The sequence below is a fragment of the Guillardia theta genome (genome assembly GCF_000315625.1).
Source record: "Guillardia theta CCMP2712 unplaced genomic scaffold GUITHscaffold_49, whole genome shotgun sequence".
Classification (NCBI taxonomy): Eukaryota; class Cryptophyceae; order Pyrenomonadales; family Geminigeraceae; genus Guillardia; species Guillardia theta.
Genome location: NW_005434625.1, coordinates 487703 through 501392, shown reverse-complemented (window position 1 = coordinate 501392; position 13690 = coordinate 487703). Strand labels below are relative to the sequence as shown.

Sequence of the window (13690 nt, the reverse complement as noted above, 5' to 3'; positions counted from 1 at the left end):
CAGAGGTAGTGCGAGTCGGTTGTTGTGGTAATGTACAGTAGCTCATGTCTTGATATCTTCGCTCCTATCCCTGTCCATGGTGGCGGAGAAGGTTTCCTCCTTGAGCGGTCGGTTCAACGAAGAGCTTATCTTCATTCTCCCCGCCCCCAGGCTCTCCTCCCGTATGACCCGGGGCGGCATCGTCGAGCTCTTGGGGTCCGCCTCAGGTTTCGTTTGTCGTGCAGCCTACGCTCGGGTCAGATGATGCGGATGAGGGAAAGAGCAGGAGGGAGGGGAACGGACAGAGGAGGGAGGAGGGAGGTAGCAGTGGGCGGAGCAGCACAAGGGAGTACAAGTTGTGATGAATGAGGGAGAAGGAGGAGGGAGGAGAAGGAAGAGGGAGGAGAAAGAGGAGGGAGAAGGCAAGACGAAGGGGCTTGCCTGTATACGGACTTCCGCGAGCTCTTCAATGATCCTCGCTTTCTCCTCCTCCAGCTGGCTGACTTTGAAGATCAGCTCGCCGATCTTACGGGCCTTGACCTTGGTCTCTTCCTCCTTCTCGTTGAGTTTGATCTCCACCTGGTCCTTATCCATCTCCGTCTCCCTCACCTTAGTAATGAGGGACAGAACCTGACATCCTCTCTTCAGCGCTCCTCTCTCCTCCCCCTCCTCTTCTCCCCTCCTCCACTTCCTCCTCCTCCTCTTCCCCCGTTCTTCACTTCCTCCTCCCTCCTCCCCCTCCTCTTCTCCCTCCTCCCCTTGCTCCTCCCTTCTCTTCGCCGCCTCCCTCCCCCTCCTCACCTGCCCCTCAAGGTCTCTCAGCCTCTCGCTCTTCTTCTTCTTTTTCTTTGTCTCCTTCTCAGCATCAAGCGAGCTCTGCCACTTTCTCAGTCAACTGCAGGAGGAGACCGAAGGGGAGGAGAGGGAGGGAGGGAGGGAAGGGCAGAGAAGAAGGAGGGAACGGAGGAGATAGGAGGAGGAGGAGGCAGGGAAGGCGGAGGAGATGGGGGGAAGAGGAGGAGAAGGCGGAGGGAGGAGGAGGAGGAGGAGGAGGAGGAGGAGACCTGTAAAGCAGTGATCTGCCGATCCTTCTCCACCAGCTGCTCAGCTAGCGCAATGACCTTCTCCTGCGCGTTCGTCTTCGTCTTCTCCTCTCCCGTCAGCTTCGCCTGCAGCTGTGCCACCTTCGCCTTCAGCCCCTCCAAGCTCTCCTCCTCCGCCTCCATCCTCGCCGAAGCCCTCACCTGCTCCTGCAAGTCACCGAACGAAGAGGAGGAAGAGGAGAAAGAAAGGAGGAGGAGGAGGTTGATGAGGAGGTGGAGGTGGTGGTAGAGGAGGGAAGGTGTGATTTCTTGCACACACTTGCTCCCCAGTTGTCGTCGACATCTCAGCCGCGGCTCCGCTCCAGTTTCCTCCTCCCGGCTGTGCGCTCTGAGAGCGCTTCTGGTCTTCGGCGGAGGGAGGAGGGCGAGAAAACAGGCCGGGCGTGACGCTCCTGCTCTGCGTGCGGATCTTCTTCTTCCTGCCCTGGGAGGACGCGGAGGAGTCGCCGAGGAACGCAGAAAGCTCCTCCTCAGTGTTGAGATCAGAGGAGAACTGCAACTTCCCCAAGTCGATCCGGTGGATCGTGGCGTACAGCTCGAGCTTGTCCTTGAGTTCCTGCACATCAAGGAGTGTCTCTTAGCTGGGAAAGATTCCCTTCCTCCTCCCCTCCCCGCCCTCCGGCCTCAGTCCCACCGTCCTCATCCTCTCCTCTTCCTCGATCCCTCTCTTACCCTGCTCTTCCTCTCTGCATCCCTGAGCTTGTTCTCAGCCGCCATCTTCTGCTCGTCAAGGGCGTTGATCTGCCCCAGCAACTCCAGGTTTCTCCTCCTCAACGACGCGACCTGCTCGTTCATTCAGCTCCTCCCGCTCTTCCTACGTCCTCCTGCTCTTTCCTCCCCCGCCCGGAAACCACCACGCTCTCCATGCCAACCCCATCCTCTCTGCTTCCCTCTTCCTCTCATCTATCCCACCACCCCCTCTGTCCCCCCTTCCCTCTGCCCTCCTCCACCTCATTGTCGGCCGATCGGTTATGCAGCCTCTCCGCTATCCTCAGGTCCAGCTCTCCCTGCAGCTTCTGCGTGCTCTTGACATTGAGGTCGAACAAGTTGCGGGTCCTGTTTTCCAGCAGCCTCCGCTCGCTCTCCGACTTCTTCTCCAGCAGCTCCTTCTCCTTCTTCAGCTCATCAACCTTGGCGGACAGAGTCTTGTTGGACACTCTCAACTCGGTGATCTCGATCCTGTTCTTCCGCAGCATGTCCGCATGGTTCTCGTGGTCCTTGCTCTGCTTCAGCTTCTCCTGCAGCTCCCTGTTCTGCTTGTCCAGCTCCTCGACCCTCTTGACGACTCTCTTCACCTCCTCAGGCATCTGAAGGCCAAGGAGAGGAAGGGAGGGCAAGTCAGCTGCCAATCGGAGGAGCGACAATTTTGGACAGTGGGCAAGGGCACACGCTAAGAATGGGGGGTTGACGTAGATAAAGGAACTGAACAGGAAAGGGAAGCGGAGTGAAGTAACGAAAGGAGAGTGGAGCAGGACTGGATGGGAGCAGGGAGAAGGGAAGAGGGGAGCGAGGGAGAAGAGGGAGGAAGAGGGGAGGAGGGAAGGGAGCAAGCACCTGGAGCTGTAAATTCCTCTTGAGCACTCTCTCTGCGCTCTGATGCTTGTCGAGGTCCTGCTGAAGGTTCGAGCAACGGAGCTGCGCGTCCTGGTAGCGCCTCTGCAGCTCGTCGAACTGGGCATGCATGCTGTCCCTCTCCTCCGCCAACCTCTGCAGCTGCATCGTCATCTTGTCCATCGACTCCTTCGTCTTTGCCATCTCCACGTCCTTCTTCCTCAGCCTGCACAGGACGCGCACGTCTGAGCTCCCGCCCCCCCTCACTGCAGCGAGTCACCTGTCAACCAGCTTCAACCTCTCGTTCTCTTCCATCCTTGTCTTGTGCTGTGCAACATTTCTCAGCAAACAGAAACAGCCTCTCCTCCTCCTCCTTCCCCTCCTCCTCCCTCTCACCTGCACGGCCAGCAGCTCCTCTTTAAGACTCTTGATCTCCGTCTCCTTCTTCTTGAGCAGTTCCCCCCCCTCCTGGCTCGTCGAGTCGAGCAGCGCGAGCTTGTCCTGTAGCTCCAGCACCCTCGTGTTCTGCATCCTCAGGTTCTCCTTGAGCGCGTTCACTTGCTCTAGGGCTGACAGCTTCAAGGCCTCTTCCTCCACGATCCTGCCTTCCAGTTCCGCGATCGTCTCGCTCACTTCCGACGTCTGCCGCCCCCCATCCTTGCTCGAGCTCTGCTGCTTCACCGTCTTCGCTACCTGGTCCAGGTCCGACTGCACACAGCTCTGCAGCACCTTCACTGCCTCCTTCCCTATCGCCTGCTCCAGCACCTGCCAACATTCCTCACACCTCCCAGCTCAGCAGGGGGAGGGAGTACCGAGAGTCTCAGCGCGAGCTCCTCCGACATCGTCACCTTGGCACCGCCCACGACCGTTGGGGCGCTTGCTACCGAGCTGGTGTCCAGCTCAGTCATGAAGGTACCTGCAGATTTTCGTCCCTGCTCAGCACGCGAGAACCTCTCTTCCTCAGTTGAGCTCACCGGAGCTGAAATCTTCTCTATGGTGAGCATGATCGTCACCCCAGTCAGAAGCGTTCCTCAGCTTCCTTGCCGCAACATCCCTGGCGATGGCGACATCCATCAGTCGAGCCAGCCAATAGATCACAAGAGAGTTACTTGTTCACTATCCCCCCGACGTCGATCAGCGGCGACCCTGTTGAGTCGCCCAGCAGCCTGTTCGCCTCTCGGAGGGTCTGTTCGAGGATGGCACTGTCCTCCTGTGAGTCCAAGACAAGATCAGAGGACATGTCAGCGCAACCAGCCATAACGTCGTAAAAGGTCAGACCTGCAGATTCTGCTTCAGCTCGGCTATGTTCCAGTTCGACATCTCCTCCTTGCCAGCGTTGGCAGACAGTCGCTTGTCGAGCGGCGTCTTCGTGTTCGCTCTCGGCGGCATCTTGCCCCTTGCCCGTCAATCAAAAGTCGTCTCCTACAACACACCCGATGCACCCTCCCGTTCCCGTCTCTTCGGACTCCACCCCTGCGTGCTTCTATCGGACCACCACACTCATGCTGCAAGGCAGAGCTCTTCGACCCAAGGTTGCTGGTAGATCCTCACCCGCCGCTCCTCGCAGTGCCCAGTCTCCACCTAGAATGCATGCTCGCCGCCGTGCCTGCTCCGACTTTCCCCCCGCCAGCTCGAAGCCAGACAAGTCACTCTGCTCTACCCTCTAGGCTGTCCGGCAGTCCTAACTGCGAGCAGGATGCCTTGACTCTGTTCTTGTGCTCTGACTCCAAGGCTCTTGCTAGGCCTGACTTGCTGCTCGTCTCCTCTCCCTCCTCGCTCGCCCCCTCCTGTTTCACTACCCCTCCTGTTCAACCGCAAGTGATTTCCGTTGGGCGAATCAACAATAAAAGGGGAAGAATCCGGAATATAAGCTTCAAAATATTTATTGGTATCAATAAACTTGAAGAGCATGGCAAAATCAATTTCAATAAAATCCCACCCAGATATAGCAGAAAAATTGTGTCCCAAGTGCAATGACGGAGGGGAGCATGGGTCGGGCGAGGAGAGGGTAGGCGGGAGAAGGAAGAAGGACGGTTGGTAGCGTCTAGCTACTCGTTTCCTCTCCCTCCACAACTCCTCCTGATTGGTTGAAAAGGAAGGCGAGCAGGCACAAGACCCCCACCTTGAGCCATGCAGAGATCTTGAGGGGGATGGCGAGGTAGGTAAGAACACTCATGAGCGCGGTGGCAGGCGCTGCCTGCATGAAGAGCATCGCGATGGTTGCCAGAAGCTTTGCAGCTACGACGACGAAGATGGCAAGACCGATCTTCTTGCCTGGGACAGGAGCCGGGGCAGCCACTAGGGACCGCCATAGAGTTGCTTGACTTGATTCGTCCCCTACTCGCTGGAAGACGAATCGACTCCCGCTAGTTGCTCCTCTCCCCAGACGAATCTTGTCGTCAACGTATGTCGTGTCGAGGAAGACATCAGTCGAAGGCCCGACGCTCAGCTTGAGAAACCTTTGCAGTGGGGCAGGGCCAAACGCGATGAGGGGAGAGGAGAAGTCGACGCGGACTGTGTTCTGCGTTGGTTGAGGATGGTCGTCTTCTCCTTGCCAGTCACTCCCCAGTCTCTGAGCTCGCCCTGTCTCAACCGCTCTCTTCCTAATCGCAACACGCTGCTCCTCGTTCAGCTCTGTCACAATACCCACCAACACCACTGAGATTGAAAGGATTTGTAGAAATTTGGCACAGACGAGGTTGACAGCAACGATCTCAGTGTCTTGCATATCGGAGCTGGCCCGTATTCCTATGCCGCTGTTTATGTTAGGATTGCGCTCATTTTGCTTCCTTGTCACCGACTGCTTCAGCCCATTCTGAACGTAACGAGGGATTTCATCCCTTGGCATTCTCACGAGGTTCTGATACAAACCAGTCGTCTCAAAGATAGATCTTCCCAGTTTCCCCCTCCAGTACCCCCCTGCTTGACTTGACACCGTCTGATTCACTTCATTTGTAGCTCGTTTCTCCCCCACGAATCCTACTTCGTAGTTTCCCAAAGCAAGGTCCGTCTTGACGTAGTCTTCATTTCTAGAGTTCCTTTCGAGGAAATCCAGTTTCTCATAAAGAGATCTTCGCTTCGGCAGGGGAAGGGCCTCTGCGTCTGCTCCACGGTCCGTCCCATTGATCAGCTGCAGTACTTCGCTCACCATCGCACCGGCTTCACTCCTTGCCACCGCTGGTCGCACCAGCAATGGCTGTCGAAACTCTGCGAGACGACGTCCAACTTTTGCAGACATCAAGGCGGGAGGAGGGAGCAGGAAGCTCCAGCATGCCGGTGCCATGCACAGCAGGAGCAGCCCCGCCATCGCCGGTCTTCGTGTCCCCAGCATTGGAGAGAGGGCCAAGCTCCGTCCCACATCCCCACCACAACCCAAGCGGTCGGTCGGCCGCAGTGAGTGCGCGGCCGCCGCCCTGCGGCTGCACACGGTCTGTGGCGTGATCGGACGGGCCCGCCCTCTCACAGTCGCCGGGCCCGGCCCACTGATCTTTAACTTAACTTTGAGTAAAGAACACAGACATGGCTTTGTGCATTTCGACACTTATTGCTAAAGGAATGATGAAAAACATTTACTATCACATGAGACAGCGGCAACGCCTCTTTTCTACTTAGAGCTGGTTTCCTCCTGGTCCTTCTCCTCCTCTCTCTTCGATTCGTCCTTCTGTGCGGAAGGCACTGACAACCACGAGTTGTTCTCCCCGATAATGGCTGTTTCAACCTGCATGACCAAAGTGGTGATGTTCTCCAGAGACGCTTTCTCCACCGCCGTCATGCTCTCGTACCACGTGACGATGTTCACTAGGTTCATCAGGGACTTGTTGTATCTCTCCAGCTTCTGCCTCGTTCCATGAAACTCCATCCAGGACACCACGCAAGCAGAGAAGGAAACTATGATGGCGGCCACTTGCGGCATGTCGAAGGAGGCGAGGATGGCTGCGCACGCCGAGCTGAGGATGATGAGGAGCTGGTAGATGTTATACTGGTTCCTGTAGGAAGGCAGCCTCTTGCGGTAGAACGCTATCATCTCCTGGACTCTGAGGTCGATGAACAGCTGGGGGGTAACAGGGCTCTGGTGGTTGTCTTGGCTGTTCCCCTCCGGCATCAGCACGTTGGACGGGCGCTTCTTCCTCCTCCTCGTTGCTTCCCTCTGCCCGTGCATGAAGATGCCAGGGCTGTACTCCCGCATGAAGGCCGTCTCTGTCACGTCAGCAGAAGTTAAGATTTCGTTCCTCAAGGACAGGAGCCGGGCGCGCAGCGCCATCTCAGCAGCATCGACTACCCCAGGCGTCATGGCAAACGGCCCGACCCTCGCCCTGTACATCCAGATCGTGCTCTCGATCCTCGACGCGATGTTGCGGAGGGAGCGCCAGCGGGTCACCGGGTTGAGGTAGGCCATGAAGGAGCCGATCACCGAAGCACTCAAGGATAGCAGGAAGATGGCAACCTTGGTCCTCCCCTCGTGCTGGCACTCGCTGTACCCGATGCACTGATCCACTTTTTCCTTCATGACCGTCACGGCTGTCGACGCAACGGCGATGATGAGCAAGAGGAAGTACCCGACCTTGGCAACCCACTTGTACTTGATGGAGATGTAGGTGCAGATGTCGATGGTGTCCCACGCCTGTCTGAGGATCATGAGACCTTCCATGCTGTTCTCTAGAGGAATCCTCTCCATCCGGATCAGCTTTTGAATCAGCAGCCTAAGGCCCGAAAAGTCTGAGACATTGCGACCGTAGAAGTTCCCGTTGACAAGCATCTCGCGGATGATGGAATGATAGGTTGTTCTCATCTCCCGGTAGAACACCTTGAGTTTACCGTAGTCGTCGAAGTGAGGCTTGTAGCCCAACTTCTGCATGATCTGCTCTCTTTGCCAGAAGTTTTGACACAGCTCGTCGGTAAGAAAGTCAGCGATGGACAGAATGTCGTGAAGACGGTCGCCATCCCCGACCTTTCCCTTCTTCCCTTCCGTCACTCTCCTTGTGATGGCCTCATGAATGCATTCCGACGTCCTATCAATCGAGACCGCATCTTTGACATCTGCCCCATCATAGCCAGAGACTATGCTCTGCAGCCAAGCAAGGTTGCAGTTGTCGTAAGGGTCATTCTGATTCATCTCCATCAGACCTGTTCGATACTGCACGATGTGCTCCATTGCCCTGTGCAGCCTCTCACCTCTGGTTGCCTCCGCCACCAACGGTCGTTCTCTGAGATCAAGAAACACCATCGGCGTCCCAGAGTTAAGGATGTCAGTGCAAACCTGGTTTGTGACAACCGCGTTGCTCCTTGTTGTTCGGAAGCAGATGCATGGCAAAGACTCTGTGAAGTGACCAAGTATCATGTTCTCCAGAGTAGACGACGGAGTGGTGTCTTCAACATCCTCGATATTCCCCTTGTTATCGATCTTGATGGCATCAAACAGGATGTAGTCGTCGAAATCTGACACGATGTCCTGCTTGAGCCAGTTGCTCTTGTCTCCCCATCGCGATTGGAGGAACCGCTCGATGACGTCCTGCTTCTTCGCCCAGAAATTCGACGCATTGGAGAGGTCATTGGCCATCGTCCCTTCTGTCTCGGTGCTGAGGTGGAAGCAGAAATGATAGCCGAACCCTATCGTAGTGAACGGTTTCTCGCTCCCCCACGAAGCCTTCTGCAGGTTCACCGCACGCGAGAACGCCGCAGACATCACGTCCCAGTCCGAACATCCTGCTAACACGATCGCGTTTGTCTGAGCACACAGGGGAACGAGCACATCCCTGAAGAACTGGCACAGCCGGTTCTCTCCCTGCTCAATCTCGTCTTCCGTGTAAGTAGGACCGGGTGGACTCCACAAATAATTATCATACATGAAGTCGTCACGGATATCGTGATTCCCTTTCATCACTACCTCATGCTCCGTGCGATATCTCTTCAACTGATTGATGCCGAGCTCCGAATGCACAAGTTTGATCACCAGCTTTGGCTTGTGCGGGATCTCAAAGGCATCCAGCAGTTTCTGCACTGACTTCTTGTTGAAGAGTGAAGCTTGTCTGTTCGTCAATAGCAACAACCTCTTCTTCACCGCACCCACTGTCACCTCCTCAATAAGATTGTACATCGTTCTTGCTTTGATTTCTTGTAGCTCGGCTTCATACTGTGCTGCTGTGGAATTCGGCCGATTCCCTTCCAAGGAGTCACCACAACACGCACGGCAATGATGCTTACCTTGTTCAACAAGCACTGCGTTGGACCGAATTCCATTCTCCTTTACCTCTTTCACTTCCTCCATGTTTTCTTCCATTCCCCTGCAAATTCTTGCGAAAGTCAGGAAAATTAACTTCGGATGATAACACAGCTCAACAGCCGTCAAACATGAAGAAACACATCTTGACCCATCCCGGCCCTTCAATTCTATCCGCACAGTAACCATTACAGCTGCTCCTCGTCCTCGCCATTGTCCTCGTCCTCGCCATCCTCCTCTCGTTTCTTTCTCAACTTCCTGCGTTCCGCTTTCATGGCTGAGTCGGAAGCGTTAAAACTCATTGGATTTTTCTATTGACTAAAAAAGGAAGGGCAAACCGGAGCAAAGGATGGGTGGGTAGTCTTCCCTATCCGTAGGGGTGCGTTTTACAGAGCACGACGGGGTAGGGGTCCCTGTGACTACTTTACTGAGGAACTTGGGGAGGCAATCCGTTACTCTGATCCCAGTGGGTCTCTCGGCTTCGCAAGATGTCTCAGGTGATCCGATGATCCGACTTGGGGCACTGCTGCAAACGGATGAGGAACGGGAAACCCTGATCGAAACGTTTCCCGCCACTGTGAACTCTGCGAAGCCGTACAAATATGAGGATGTGCAGCGTTTGACAGAGCAAGACAAGTCAGGTGAGCATTTATCTCTTTTTTTTTCATCGAATTTATCACGGGAAGAGATCCAAATGACGTGTTCCTGATGCAGGTTCGAATGATTCGCAGCCTTTGGCAACTTGTATGAGATTGATGAACGGGTGAAGACTTTGGCAAGTGCCCAACCAATATTACAAACCGGTATCCAGGAGTACGTAGACGTACCAGTAAGCCGCCCAGCATACAAAACTCTCGAGACACTGGCTGCATACTAAGGGGTTTTCGACACATCGCAGAACTGTCCCGATGTGAAAAGGTTGTGACATGAAATGGGCACAAACAAAGATAAGTTCAGGACTCGGGAGTCGATCAAGTCTAGGCAAAATATTGACATGGTTGGTCAGGATTCATGCACTTCACTTTGCCTCTATGGAGGCAAGGCTTACATGCACTTAACCGTTCATCGATTCATGAAGAGACGTTTGCACAAAGGATGACTGTACCTGCCCGCATAGATGACTGTAACGAATTGTTGTTGATCATGAATCACTATATCCATGCTCCGAATGGCATATTTGGATGATTTTTCCGTTTCGCTTCAAATCTTTCCTTTGTCATGATATTTCCACAACGCTTTCGATTGCACAAAAACCTAGTCAGAAATGAAAAAATGTGCAGATGATGCCTTTGCGTATCAATAAATGAGATGTTCATCGGATCAATCCTGTCTTGTTTTGTCACTGGCCCGGTTCGCAATGCTACCGTGCAACTGTAGAGTTCTTGTCGCAGTGCTCTACAGAGTAGTGCCTTGTTCAACAGAACAAGCACTCGATGATTGCAATCGAGTCGTAAACACTGTGAATCAATTAACAGAATTGCACATTCAGGTTATCACATCTTTATTAGAAGAGTTACAATCAGGGTACAAGCTCAACCGACCTCCCTGTAATCCTGAAGGCGTTCCATCTTTTGCCTGGCGAGGTTGTATCTGCGTTAACCAAGAAGCATGTGACATGTGGCCACATCATAAATGCTCTACGGCCAGGAATATCAGCGTCTTCAAAATCGCTCTCTTGTTTGGTGTGACATCAACTGCCTGATAGCGGCTAATCCGATGAACAGAATCTGATGCAAGTTCACACCAGTAATATTTACATGATGCATTAGTTAGTGTGATGAAATTGGTGATTTGCAAAATGTTTCATCGTTCCAACATATCCTTGAGAATTGGATGAAGAATCCTTCACGAACCACGGGACTTGCTTGTCATCTTTCGACAGTACTGAGGATCATCTTTGTGTTCAAGCATCGAGCTGCTCCGACCGTGACTGCTAAAATGCGTTGTATCTGTTCATTTAGAACTGTCCGTTGAGCTTTTCCTTCAGTTTTGCATGTTCTTCCATGCAGTGAGATGTAAAACTAGAAGAATTGAAAGTGAGTGATGACACGAGAACATATTGCTAGACAGAAAAGTCGCTCAAGGTACAGCTGGATACAAATTTCTCACAAATCATGCATTTAAGCGCAACGTGCAACCCACGGCAATTTGAACGAAGGGTCGATCAGAGTTGATTCTGTTCAATGGTGTATCCATTATTAGTTCCTTACCTGATCATAAAGATTTTATCATGTCTTCGAAGCATATTTGCAAGTACACCCGCGGATTGTATGAACCAAGGGCACATATTCCATTACTGGATGGATGATTCAAACCTTAGCCCAACCTGCAGAGTTGAGAAAGAAGCTCGATCATCTCCTACAGGTGTGATATGAGATCTTCATCCTGCCTCAGGCCCCCACCATGCATGAGGGGTACTCGACGGGCTTGAAAGTTTTTCCCTCCCCGGGGGAGGGGGGTATTTTTGATACCGTACTAGCTAGGGTGGGGGAGGATGCTGCGGGCAGCCAAGAAGCAGCGGCTGTTGAAGGCTGAGGAGGAGCTCGCGGTGATCAACGCGACTCCCGGGAGGAAGCAAGCGGAAGCTTCGGACCCCAGCACGTGCTTAAAGGACATGGTCTTCATGCTGCATTCCACCAAGAACTATCGCATCGACTTCGACGAGTGGTCCGGCAAGATCAAGTCTGCTGGAGGCGAGCTCTAGGTCTCCCCTTGTGCGAACCATGACAAGACCTGCAGGAAGCATCGTCAAGTCGATGACTAAGTCCGTCACTCACGTTCTGACCACCAGCGGCGCGCATACGGCGGGTGGCAGCGCGATCAAGGAGGTCTTGTTGCACTTTGCCACCTTGATCGGGTCTGATCTTGTGCTGAAACTCTGCAGGCGGTGAAGAGGAAGCTCCCGGTGGTGAAGTTGGAGTTCGTGGAAGCATGCATCTCAAGCGGGAAAAGACTGACTGAGCAGCCCTACCTCCTGTCCGGGGAAGCGACAGAGGACCCCGAGAAGAAGAAGAAGAGCTCTCAGTCCAAGACTGTCAAGATCATGGTGAAGGGGAAAGGTGCCGTCGACGTGGAGTCCGGCCTTGCCGACGATTCGCACATTCTAGAAGTTAGGGACAACATCTACTCCGCCACCCTGAATCGAACGGACATCTCAGAGGGCCTCAACAGCTACTACGTGCTGCAGATCATCGAGTCGGACGACAGCAAGACGACTCATCTGTTCCGCAAGTGGGGGAGGATCGGAGTGGAATCCAAGGGGACGAAGCTGGAGAAGATGCCCAAGGACTCCTGCATCCATGAGTTCGAGAAGCTCTTCCAGGAGAAGACCGGCAACCCCTGGCGAGATCGCACCCCAGATCGCTTCACCCAGCAGCCCGGCCGGTTCGCCATCATGGAGATCGGTATTGCAGCGGCCGACGAACACGGATCCCAGCTCCAGAAGGACACCTCCTCGAAACTCCCACCTACCGTCGCCAGTCTCATCCAGCTGATCTTCGACATCGACAACGACGACACGCCCCTCATCCAACAGAAGGCGAATGTCAAAGAAGAAGCAGGTAAGAAGAAGAAGAGGGCGAAAGAGGAGGACGCTGTTGAGGACGACGATGTGCCATTGTCGAAGATGAAGAAGGAGAAGGCAGCTCCCCGTGAGACTGTCAAGAAGGAGAACACAGCCTCGAGCGAGCTGGACAAGAACGTGAAGGCAATCAAAGCACACAGTGACAAGCTGTTTGCTATCCGCAATGCCCTGAAAGACGTGTCAAGGAACCTTCTCAAGGAAAGAAATCCTTGAGCATAACGACGTGGACAGCAGAGGAGGCGAGGTTGTCCTGCAAAGTCGGTGCGCAGACATCATGTTGCACGGAGTACCTGGGGACTGCCCGAAATGTCAGGGTAGGCTGCAGTACAGCGATGGAATGTACAAGTGCACGACCTGGACTGAGGATGGATTTGCCAAATGTCAATATTCGAGTATCACTGGAGAGAGGAAGGCATTCAAGATGCCGAAGGATATGGGCCACGACTACCTCGACAACTTCAAATTCGTGAAGGTCGCGATCCCGAAGGCTATGATGCGCGAGCAAGAAGAAGTCAGGGAGTCAGTACAGGAGAGGGAGAAGCAGCGGCTGATGAAGGCTGAGGAGGAGCTCGCGGAGATCAACGTGACGAGGAGGCCAGAGGAGCCGGTGGCGGAGGAGGAGTTGATCGGGCTGCCCGGCGTGCCGGTTTGATCCAAGATATAAATCGGCTTGGGTCCCCACCGGCACTTACCATCATGGCAAAGCCAAGACAGACCAAGCACGATAAGGAAGACGCCGTTCTCGTCAAGCCATCAAGGAGAAGTGCCGTCTAATATGCTTTTAAATACATCAATACAATCTATGATTCATGCGATTCTATCGGTAGCGAGGTCAGCTTCTGCATGCTCTCGTTGATCTGCTCCGTCGTCTTGCCCACCACGAAGGAGTCCATCAGAAAATCCACGGGCGCCGGTATGGCGAAGCTGGTGCGGGTGCGGTCTACGCCCTTTGATGCTGCCGATCAGCGACCGCAGCAGGGTGACGGACATCGCGACGCAATTGGAAGAGGGTCTCCGTGACGGTGGTGGGCGAGACCCTCAGCGCTCGAGTGCTCCCCGCCGTGCATGTCGGCAGTGTCGGAGCTCCGCGTGACCGTGGGGATCTCCAGCCTTGGCGAACTCGTCGGCCACCATCTTGGCCGATGATCTTGCCAGTTGGCCCTCGAGCGCCGCTGGGACGCCTTCCTCAGCCAGTGGACCTCCTCGCTCTCGCACAACTTCGCAGCGGTGACCTTCTTCCCAATCCGACTGGTTTAA

General features: G+C 54.3%; 4 protein-coding genes across 4 annotated transcripts; 2 read left to right on the top strand and 2 right to left on the bottom strand.

The window, feature by feature from the left end:
- Positions 1 to 42: 42 nt before the first annotated feature.
- GUITHDRAFT_111092 (hypothetical protein) lies at positions 43 to 4022 on the bottom strand (the record flags this gene model as incomplete). Its single annotated transcript, XM_005829971.1, has 14 exons — positions 43 to 225; positions 484 to 609; positions 781 to 855; positions 1044 to 1223; positions 1342 to 1638; positions 1755 to 1865; positions 2033 to 2389; positions 2637 to 2859; positions 2914 to 2960; positions 3030 to 3398; positions 3446 to 3549; positions 3608 to 3687; positions 3743 to 3843; positions 3912 to 4022. 14 exons carry the CDS (start codon positions 4020 to 4022, stop codon positions 43 to 45), a joined length of 2364 nt encoding a protein of 787 aa, XP_005830028.1.
- A 655-nt stretch (positions 4023 to 4677) lies between these two features.
- GUITHDRAFT_140893 (hypothetical protein) lies at positions 4678 to 8898 on the bottom strand (the record flags this gene model as incomplete). The annotated part of the gene is made up of 4 exons (XM_005829970.1): positions 4678 to 5763; positions 5790 to 5858; positions 6352 to 8792; positions 8835 to 8898. The coding sequence occupies 4 exons, from the start codon at positions 8896 to 8898 to the stop codon at positions 4678 to 4680; spliced, it is 3660 nt and encodes a 1219-aa protein (XP_005830027.1).
- Positions 8899 to 11344: 2446 nt separating this feature from the next.
- On the top strand, positions 11345 to 12646 carry GUITHDRAFT_111089 (hypothetical protein; the record flags this gene model as incomplete). Its single annotated transcript, XM_005829969.1, has 3 exons — positions 11345 to 11517; positions 11555 to 11678; positions 11735 to 12646. 3 exons carry the CDS (start codon positions 11345 to 11347, stop codon positions 12644 to 12646), a joined length of 1209 nt encoding a protein of 402 aa, XP_005830026.1.
- Positions 12647 to 12707: 61 nt separating this feature from the next.
- On the top strand, positions 12708 to 13085 carry GUITHDRAFT_111088 (hypothetical protein; the record flags this gene model as incomplete). The annotated part of the gene is made up of 1 exon (XM_005829968.1): positions 12708 to 13085. The coding sequence occupies one exon, from the start codon at positions 12708 to 12710 to the stop codon at positions 13083 to 13085; it is 378 nt and encodes a 125-aa protein (XP_005830025.1).
- Positions 13086 to 13690: the final 605 nt, after the last annotated feature.